The 9819-nt window shown below is 41.3% G+C and overlaps 1 protein-coding gene across 1 annotated transcript; it reads right to left on the reverse strand.

Moving 5' to 3' along the window:
- Positions 1 to 79: 79 nt before the first annotated feature.
- On the reverse strand, positions 80 to 3831 carry armc6 (armadillo repeat containing 6). The gene is made up of 8 exons (XM_034888337.1): positions 3422 to 3831; positions 2985 to 3124; positions 2112 to 2197; positions 1453 to 2020; positions 916 to 1061; positions 697 to 828; positions 440 to 577; positions 80 to 351 (listed from the first exon to the last, which is right to left on the reverse strand). The coding sequence occupies exons 1-8, from the start codon at positions 3469 to 3471 to the stop codon at positions 139 to 141; spliced, it is 1473 nt and encodes a 490-aa protein (XP_034744228.1). The 5' UTR covers positions 3472 to 3831; the 3' UTR covers positions 80 to 138.
- Positions 3832 to 9819: the final 5988 nt, after the last annotated feature.

Genomic DNA, 9819 nt, shown 5'->3' on the forward strand with positions numbered 1-9819 from the left:
ACATCAACTACGTCTAGCTGGGTGGGTGCATCTGCTTAAACTCTGTACTATGTATACCAAGATAACATTTCATCTTGCCTTAAATTACTTTCCAAGCAAACCTATAGTGCGGGTGTACAGTGATGCTCTCCTCTACTTTCAGTAGGTGAGGCTGCCCTTTTTGCCGGTCCACAGCTCTCGGAGCTCCACGTGGCATCCCAGATCTCTGAGGGCTGCTTTACCCACGTCACCGCAGTCTTCATGCGTCTGCAGGGCCTGGGTTATCAGGGCCTCCGCTCCCATGTCCAGGATTGGTTGGCTTAAGTTGCTCGTATTTGAAACCAGATTTCTCAACAGCATACATGCCTGTTTCTGAGAAAACAGGGACATTGAGATTAGATTGTCCTCGGCTTTGTTTTTCTAAGTAAGCGTATTCATTATTACAATGACCTTATATTACCTGCACATTGACCTTATCAGTGTGCGTCTTCATAGCCTGCAGAGCAGCCAAGGCCCCTCCATTTTCCATAATGACTTTGCAGTTGTTTGGTTTACGCAAAGCGAGGACAGAGAGGCATGCACAGCCCTGCTCACACACCTGCAGTAGAACGGCAACATCAACATTTAATATACATCAACTAAAAAATGATGTATATTAAAATGTCTACACTAAATGCTAGATCAAACCCATTCATAGTAACTTAACGTTTAACTCACAGCAGAGTTGCTCATGTGTCTGTTCATGGCAATGACAATGAGCTCAACTCCACCAGCATTAACAACTGCATCTTTAACGTCATCATTGCCCGCTATGGCTCGTATTGCACTCAGGACCTGCCGAACCAGATCCTATGAAAAGGAGAAACGCAGTTTTAGTGAGCGGAACGCAAAAGCTGTATCAGTTTGTATCCCAATCCTTTGTTTTTAGCAGCCTACAGGTGTCTCGTAGTTCTCAGCAAGCAGCGTCATGATGAGTTTCAGTCCTCCGAGCTCACAGATGTCTTGACAGAACTCGTTCCTCACGGCCAGATGGGACAACGTCGCACACAGCTCTCTCAGAACAGAAGTATTACCGAGGTGGGCTGGGAAGGGAAGAGCACATGAGATAAATGAATTACACTAAAGGAATCAAAGTCCCAGGAGAAAATATATGATATGAAAAACATAAAAGTAGTTGAAGCTATTATGCTAAACACCACATAAATGCTCCTTCCCAAGTGCAAGACCAACAGACTCAAGGACTCCTTTGTGCCTCATGCCACAATGGTAAATAGGACAGTAGAGGACAAAACAGGAAGAAAGAGGAGTGGTAGCCACTCTTTCACTGTGCAATTAAGTAATTAACAATCTACTCATTTTATACTTTTTTTGGAAACTGCTGAAAACTGCTGCTGGAAATTTCAATTTCCTTGCCAGAGTGATCCCAAAAGGCTTAATAAAGAGAAGTCTAAACTAGCCATCGACTCGCCTTACCTTTTGCAGACTCGATCAAAACCTTCAGTCCGTTGTGTTGAAGAACGATCATCTTGGCGTGTTCGTGAGCTTGCCCAAACGGAACTCGGATATCATCATCAAAGGTCATGATCCGGAGAGCGGCCGAGGCCTCCTTGACCAGCTCAGCACATCCACCGTGTTGTGCGGCGGCACCGGTCAGCAGAGGCAGGACGCCACCTTTTACCAAATCCTGCCTGTTTTGTTCATGTTTCAAACAGCAGTGACGCACAGCGCGAATGGCCACCCGCAACACGGAGGAATCCGCCGCGTACTTCTTAAGGACATTCAAAAGCAACTGCTGACCCTCTGCATCCAACAAGTCCGGCTGTCCATCTGTCAGTGCAGCCAGAGCGGACAGGGCGGTTACAGCTTCCCGCTCCTCCGCACTCTTTTTGCAGTAAGAGAGGATGACGGGGTAGGCGTCTTTTTGGGCAGCCAGATACCTCTGGGCGAACTCAAGCGAGCAATGCTCAGTGAAGCATTTCATGTCTGCCGTCACTTCCTCGACACTGGCAGAGTCTTTTCCAATGCGGAGGGAATCCAAAGCCTGCAAAAGGAAGGAAAAAAAAAAAAAGGGGGATGAGAAGATGTTGACACTTTTGCAGTCAGTGATCCCTTTTCGCAATAACAGGACTTACCTGTAAGACCTTGTGCGACTGCTCTTCTTGTTTGTCATCAGATGATACAGCTGCTACAGCTTTTACTATATAACCGAGGTCCACACCTGCATCCACACATGAGATTAAGGTTAATGCTTTGACACGCAGCAAGTACAAAAACAGAAAAGATTCAAACTAAGCAGAATTCAGCAAGCATGCATGTGAGTGTGGTCTTTTATTCAAAGCTGCAAACTTTATAGGGGGAATGCCACAAATGTAGGATCTAAGAATATCAAATATCTGAGGAGGATCTTTAAAAGAGTTTCAGTTCCACTGCAGCCTAACATTGTGTGGGTTGGTGGACCATTATTCAAGACAGAAGCCTCCATTTAATTAAGGAAAAACATTTTCTTAAACTACCCAAACAGGGAAAGATATGCTTATATATGGCAGTCTGTAAGGCCTCTTAGAGGGTTTTCATTGATCCAAGTGTTCACAAGACAGCTATTTTCATTTTGGAATACATGGGAAATGAAAAATGATAACATTGCCAAAATAAAAATGGCTACATAGTTCCTGAGCAGTATTCCAATATGGATATTAAACCACTTTTTTTTCCACACTGTCTCTTTCTGCACTACTTATATTTTGTATTTTTATATTTTTGTAAAGGGGTTGCTTGAATCTCGTTTCACAGGTACTGCACTTGTGTATAATGACAATAAAGGCATTCCATTCTATTCTATTCTATTTTGCCTTTGATGATTCACCTGTCATTCTGACTCTGACATTTATGTAGATCATAATAGGCTTGGCCTCATTCATAGAGTCAATATCCAACTTATCTCAACAATGAACAACAAAACTGTACATTAATCATCCACCAGTCCTTGTGCTTTCTATCTATCTTACCTTGAGACTCAAACTGCTCCACAGCCTCCTTCAAAGCCTCATCAGGACCCATCTCAAACTCCTCCATGTTTTCCCTGACCACAGCATCAAAGGTTTCCTGTGTGATCCTCCGCTTCGCCATTTTCTCCAATTTATCTCCACTGTGGAAAGGAAGTGTAATACCCGATAATGTCAGAAGATGGGTTATTGTTAATTCAGACTTATCAAAGACAGCTAGCTAGCTAACTACCTAGCTAGCTAACTAAATAGCTAACTAACTAACTAGCTAGTTAGCTAAAAGATGCGTTTCTACGCTTGTTGCAGACAACAGCTGTTTAAATGGACACACCTACCTTTACAAAAAGCTGTTATCATTCAAGTATAATAGGGAAGAGACGGGAACCTTGCTAGTTATTGAGAATCTTTGAATAGGTTGGAATAATTCCTGTTTTCCTTACCTTGCACGGTAGCTGGATTCTCGCGATATCACGATACAAAATATCGTCATACAAAAAAGATGTCAGGTTACTTAACTGTTACACTGCTGTTAATATAATACATATTACCACCACCAATGGATAGACAAGTTAAATGAACCGAGCCCCGCTCTCTGTCGACTTACGCACTTTCCGTAGTCGTTGTGCACGCTATTCAGCTCTCATCCAAACTTGCCTATTCCCAGCAACAAGCGCGGGGCGTGAATTGGACGTAACATTTTAAGTGAATAGTAAATTCCGCACAAGGTCCCACTCATACACATTCTCGGTTAGGACACAGACTGCTAAACATTAGTTCCAGTAATTCCGTTTCTCCTGAAGACAACAATGCAACCGTTAGTTTATCTCCGGGGTCAAAACAAGGAAAACATTACAAATGGAGTAACTTTAGCTAGAAAATGTAATATCAAGAAAGGGAAGCACTACGTGATTATCTTTTGCATGAGGGGACCATAGATGAATGGGACACAAATGGACACTTTTGATTATCCCTTCAAAATAAATATGGCATTTTTGTCATTTATAACAATATTGCAGTAAACTCCCATATCTAACGTGTATAGATATATCGCGAAATACTTGTTTCTAAGCAATGTATTGCAATAAATGAAATAACTTGAATTTCTCAAAAACGTGTATTGCGTTTTTACTTCTACTCGTGTGTTTTTATTTTGAAGATAAAGACCGGAAGTTGTTATTCTTCTCGCTAGTTTGGCGCTAGCACTAAATGTCATGGAAAAAGGTGAACCATGGGTGTGTAATAATAACAACTTATTGATGTAGAAACCCTTTTTACAGTCTAGGGTAGACATTGACAACGTGAGAGGCCAACTGAAGGGACAAATTCGACGGACGTTGGTCCAACGTCAAATTAATACATTTTGTTGTTGTTAGCTAGCTAGCTATGTCTTCAGACTGCTGAACATGGCAGCGAGTACAGAGACCCCGGAGCCCAGGTGCCTAGCCCTGCTGGGCTTTGCAGAACATTTCCGTACGTCTTGTCCTCCGAAGAACCGTCTGTTGTGTCCACTGTCTGCGGGCAGTGTTTCAGCACAAACCGCCTCCGGTCAAGGCCCGGACACACCTCCAGCTACGCCCTGTTTGAGAACAGCAAGGGGGCTCAAACTCACCTGGAGAAAGCGGGGCGCAGCAGCCAGTATGTCGGATACCAGGCAAGGTTATGATGCGAAACATATCCACCAATGTGTGATGCTTTTCTATCAATTGCACCTGCTCCCTGTCAAAATCCATGCCCACTTTAAATGGGGACACTAATAATTTGCTTTTTTATTGTCTTCCGCAGTGGTTCATCATATCACAACAAGTGGGCCTATCCTTTTTTTGTGTGTAATGAAATAACACAGAAACTAATACAAGGTGTGTTACCTCACCATCAATGCATCTACTCAAAATCATTCGAGATTTGACTTACTTATCTGTCAATGGGACAATTAAATCCCCAATATTTATATCAGATCTCCCAATTTGAAGATGTGAAGTTTGAAGCTACTGTCAACAGTTAGGTGCATGCATCTCTTCAGCAAGTGCATGTTAAAATTCCTAATAACGCTGTAACTTAAATGAGTAAAATAATGGAATTTCTGTTTCAGAGACTGCTTGGTTGTTTTGATCTGTCTTATTTCACCTACTGGCATCTATTTTAAAGAACTTGGTGGATTCTGCTAAACCAGTGCTGCAGAAGATCGTCCAGATTTCTCAGAAATCTCCGGACTGGCACTGCAGACTGCTTTTTCAGCTGGCAGTAAGAATATATCTTGGATTATTACAAACACTACACAGAGATGAGAACGTGTCCCAGGGCCAACAACAACAAAAAACATTTTAACAAATAATTGAACAGAGGAAAAACACATAGAAACAGAATCAGTGATGTATGTGATCATAAACCTTAAAGGAGGATGTTCTTTGTGATTCAGCTGCAAAACGAATTTACTTGTTTAATTTTTTTTTATTTATTTTTTTTACAGAAGGTGACGGGGATGCACTCCATGCAGGCGGGCTACTTGGAGAAGTCACAGAAGTACACAGATAAAGCTCTAATGCAGCTGGAGAAGCGGAAGAGTAAGTTTATTGGAATACGCTCGCTGCTTATCTCCCCTTTAATGACAACTCAACTCTGATCCATTCGTATATGTTCAAAGGGCTGGACAGCAGACCATTCTCTCCACGTTCCAGGTCCTCCTGCTGGTGCATGTCGTCATGTGCCGGCTGGTCACCGGACACAAGGCCACAGCTTTACAAAAGGTGTGTCATCTGCAGTAGCAGTTCATCTGTATGTTGCCAGACTGTTGATGGTTGTGGAAAAAAAACCTCTTGGAGCTTGTGACAGAGTTTTAAATCGTAGTGTAAGAGTCAGATGATTTCTCAGGTTTCTCAAAGTTTCATGTTGTCACTGTTAGATCACAAGGTCCTTGTCGATTGTGAACTCTCTCTGACTTCCTGGGGCTATCCAGATCTTTTGAAACCCATTAAAAAACTGAGACTCAGAAGAGAAAACTCTTTTTCTCTTCTGTTAGACAACAAACCAGGACCTGTGGACGTTGATTGGGACCAACCTGGCAAGTATCTACATCTGGGAAGGCAACAGATATCATGAGGTCAGGGAGCAAATTTGACCCCTTTAAAGAAATGGCTATGGTGGATCCCAGACTCTGGTCCTCTGCACTCCTTAACTCTTGTATTATATTCGGGTCAAATAGACCCATTTCAAATTTTTGAAAAAGGAAGAAATGGTACAGATTTTTTTATACCTGAAAATCAATGGCTTTACCTTATTTTCTGTGATAAACATATATTTCTGACTGAATAATTCTGGATATGACCACTTATGTTTTTTCCAAGATAAGAACGATTTTTAACATGAATTATAACCTTATGACAAAAAACAAATCACACTTCCATTTTTAATTGTGTGCTAGTAGAGACTGATTGCATTCCCTAAACATATATGTTATCTCAATTGTTCGAAATTGAGATAAAGACAATATTTGTTAGTAGATCATGAAGTAAAATTTTATTTCAGAATTGTTTTTAAAACCCCAAATAAGTCCCGGGTCAGTTTGACCAAAGTGAAGACAATACAAGGGTTAAAGGTGCAGCGGCCACACTCAGTCATCATTCACAGTCAGGCTTTATGTTAATATTGTGTTACAGGAAATATTTTCCTGTTAAAGGATGTAATAAAAGATAAGTTTAAACTTTGGCCTGATGGAGGCGCAAGAGGCAAACTCTTAGTGTCCCAAAATGAAATGCCTTCAAGAATGTGCTCAGTGAATTCCCGACCCATTCGATTAAAATTTTTGTGTACCATTAGGTATTTTGGTGTGATGTTGGCAAATGCCAAGGGAGTCACCAAAAACATTGGGATTCATCATCTGGTTATGATCAGTAAATCAATATGTCAATAATAGCGCCACAGGAAGTCATTGCTGCCTGTGGCCATTAAACTCTATGAGTTAGTTAGTTTTAAAGTGGACAATAGCTGCTACTACTTATTCATAATTACTGTTCACCATTACAAATCCTTAATTATGTCAATACTGTATCATAACATTCCTTTCACTATGTAAATACCGTACATATCCACACTCATATTTCTTCATTCATTTTCTTCTCTTAAATATATGTATACTCTTGCAACTGTTACACAGAATTTCCCTTCAGGGATCAATAAAGTATTTCTGATTCAAATTCTGATATTCACATCCCATCTCATAGGTATAGAGTCCCAAAATTGTCAATATGAAATCATTTGTTAAATAATCCTGAAATTAAAAAAAACTTATGACATCATTTAAGAAATGACTAATTATGAATTGCACATTTTGAAATGTTATTTAATCATTCATTATTTTCATAATAATCTTTTTTTTGAGTGTGTGGTTATTTAATGATTGAAATTATTATTTCCATCTGCCCTTTTTTTTTTTTAATCTGTTTATTTATCCCATTTATCCCACATTTTTCACAAGTCTGTTTTGATTTAAAAATCACATTTTTAATTCTCAATATCACTCTTGACCGTGCTGATGTGAGCGCATTTCCACTTTTCAGCCAATCACATGCTCCCTGCCTCTTAAGGAAGTAAGCTCAGCTCAGCAACTGCTAACAGAGTTAGCCACTCAGCACCTGTTTGCTGTTGATTATTGGGTACAAAAAGCATTCAAGGTATGTATATCATTTTTAAAAATGTCTCCAAATGGTGTTAAATGCCAGTTTTTTGGTAGTCGCGGGTTTTTCATCTCAATTCAATGATTACGTCACATTGGGGAGAGTAGCCTCAGCATGGTACTAGAACGATGGCGACTGACAAGGATGAGGAAGAGGTGGAAAGAGGACAAGCGCAGAATTAAAAAAAAAAAAAAATCCATATGGAAGATTTTTAAGGAAGGAGCAGGTTGGAGCAAAATCAACATTTTACACAAAACGATTAGCTGGGAAACTCATAAGAACCATTTTCACAGTATACTCAACAGCCTTTGTACACCGTTGTATCCGAGGATTTTCCGAGTCCGTTGTCTGTGAGGTTGAAACATTCCCACACAAGTCCAGGCTTTCGATATGCGGCATCCCTTGCATCGTGTAGCTCAGACTTGGTCTTAAACTGAGAATCTGAACTCTATTCCCCTGGTCTGCACATGCTACTTACCTCACTGGCTAACTAGCTTGCCGGAATTGTGTTTATTACTCCGCATCAAAGTGAAGAGCCAGTGTTAACGGCAGCAGCTAACGCTAGCTGGTTACGTTACTTCTGCGACATTTTGAATCCCATTTCTCTGAGGAATCTCTTCTCAGACAGACATTATCCAAAAAGACGAGACAGCCTTCCTGTGCGGTCGCTCAAGACAACACAAATACAAGCTAAAGAGGTTTATACGTGTTTATTTACAGCAGCAATTGATTCAGAAGTACTAACCAGCTGCATCTGGTAGCAGTTGCTGAGCTTGCTCGCTTGCATGTTTGTACAATTCATCAGAAGAGAATTAATTCAGCTAACCTTTGCAACAGTGTTCAGCAACCATACAGGGAGAGATCCCCTGCAGAGGAAGCAGAGATACCCATTTTTCTCATTCAGTCATTTCATCAAAACACCACAGAGTAATGAAGCCACAACTAAATTAAAAGTGGACCCCGCTTGGGGGAAAACAACAAAGTGTCTAAAAAAAGACTCTGCAATAACTTGATAAGTCTAAAGATATTCAAAGGTGGATCTGACGTTAGGATCCAACCTCGTGTCCTGTGGTCATCACAATAATCTTTTCCCAGCAGATCTGAACAGGGCTTGTAGAATCGCCATGGCTGCCCACGGGGCAGCTCAGATGCACCAGAACTTTTGAAAGCAGCTCCTGCAGGACCACATCTCAGCCTCCCTGAACACCAGCTCATCCGTGTAAGTACAGCGTCAGTCATTACACCTATAAACACTGAGTCAATCCACCCTGCCTGGATTTTTAAAAGCAAGTGTCATGTGCTGTGTTCCAGGGGACGGACGGTCTCCCCCCCCCCCCCCCCCCCCCCCCCCCCCCCCCCCCCCCCCCCCCCCCCCCCGTGCAGTTTCAGCCTCAGAAGGGCCCTGCTACCACCTTGGCCAGCCTGCTCTGAGATCCAAACCCCATCCTGACTGGGAAAAAGACACAGAAGGGCAATTGCATGGAAAATTACATTAAAAAAAGATTAACTGAAAATAGGCGAAGCAGCTGATAAAAGGGTAAGAAGAAGATGGGGCGTTATAATGAAAATGTGTCATTTGGCAGGCTTTCGTTCGGGTATTTGGGGCATTGGGGCCTGACTGGAATTTAAGTTTAAGTTTTTTTTTTGGAAAGCAAAAGCATAACTTAATACGCTGAAACATTTTGAATTGGTTGTAACAGTTTGTTCTGCTAGACCAAAACAAATGAAAGGAAAAGTTCTTCAAGAAGATTAATACAATTTTTATACGGGTATGTATTGTAAATATAAAACTAGTCAGCTTAGCTTACTTAGCACAAAGACCGGAAACAGGGACTCCACAGGGAACCTTTTACATCCAACTCATTTGTCCCACTCATTTAGCTTATATTTCCACTCTTTCTTTCTCGACCATAGTGGAGGTACTTTTATTTTGGATGACATGAAATAGAAATGTTCAATTTTATTTTTATAGCGCTAAATCACAACAGTTATCTCATTGCGCTTTTCATAAACTAGCAGGTCTAGACCATGCTCTGATGTTATTTACAGAAACCCAACAGTTCCCACCAAGGGAAAGCCCTAGGCAACAGAGGCAAGGAAACACTTATTTTTAAGAGACAGAAACCTCAAGCAGAACCGTGGCTCAGGGTGGGGGGGGGGGGGGGGGG

Source organism: Etheostoma cragini, chromosome 12, assembly GCF_013103735.1.
Source record: "Etheostoma cragini isolate CJK2018 chromosome 12, CSU_Ecrag_1.0, whole genome shotgun sequence".
NCBI lineage: Eukaryota > Metazoa > Chordata > Actinopteri > Perciformes > Percidae > Etheostoma > Etheostoma cragini.

Excerpts from the sequence above, each read along its gene's own strand:
- armc6 (XM_034888337.1), bottom strand. The coding sequence starts at position 3,471 with ATGACGATATTTTGTATCGTGATATCGCGAGAATCCAGCTACCGTGCA. Across the intron at positions 2,198-2,984 it reads GGAGCAGTTTGAGTCTCAAG|GTGTGGACCTCGGTTATATA; the intron begins GTAAGATAGATA and ends GTGTGGATGCAG. Across the intron at positions 578-696 it reads GACACATGAGCAACTCTGCT|GTGTGTGAGCAGGGCTGTGC; the intron begins GTGAGTTAAACG and ends GTTCTACTGCAG.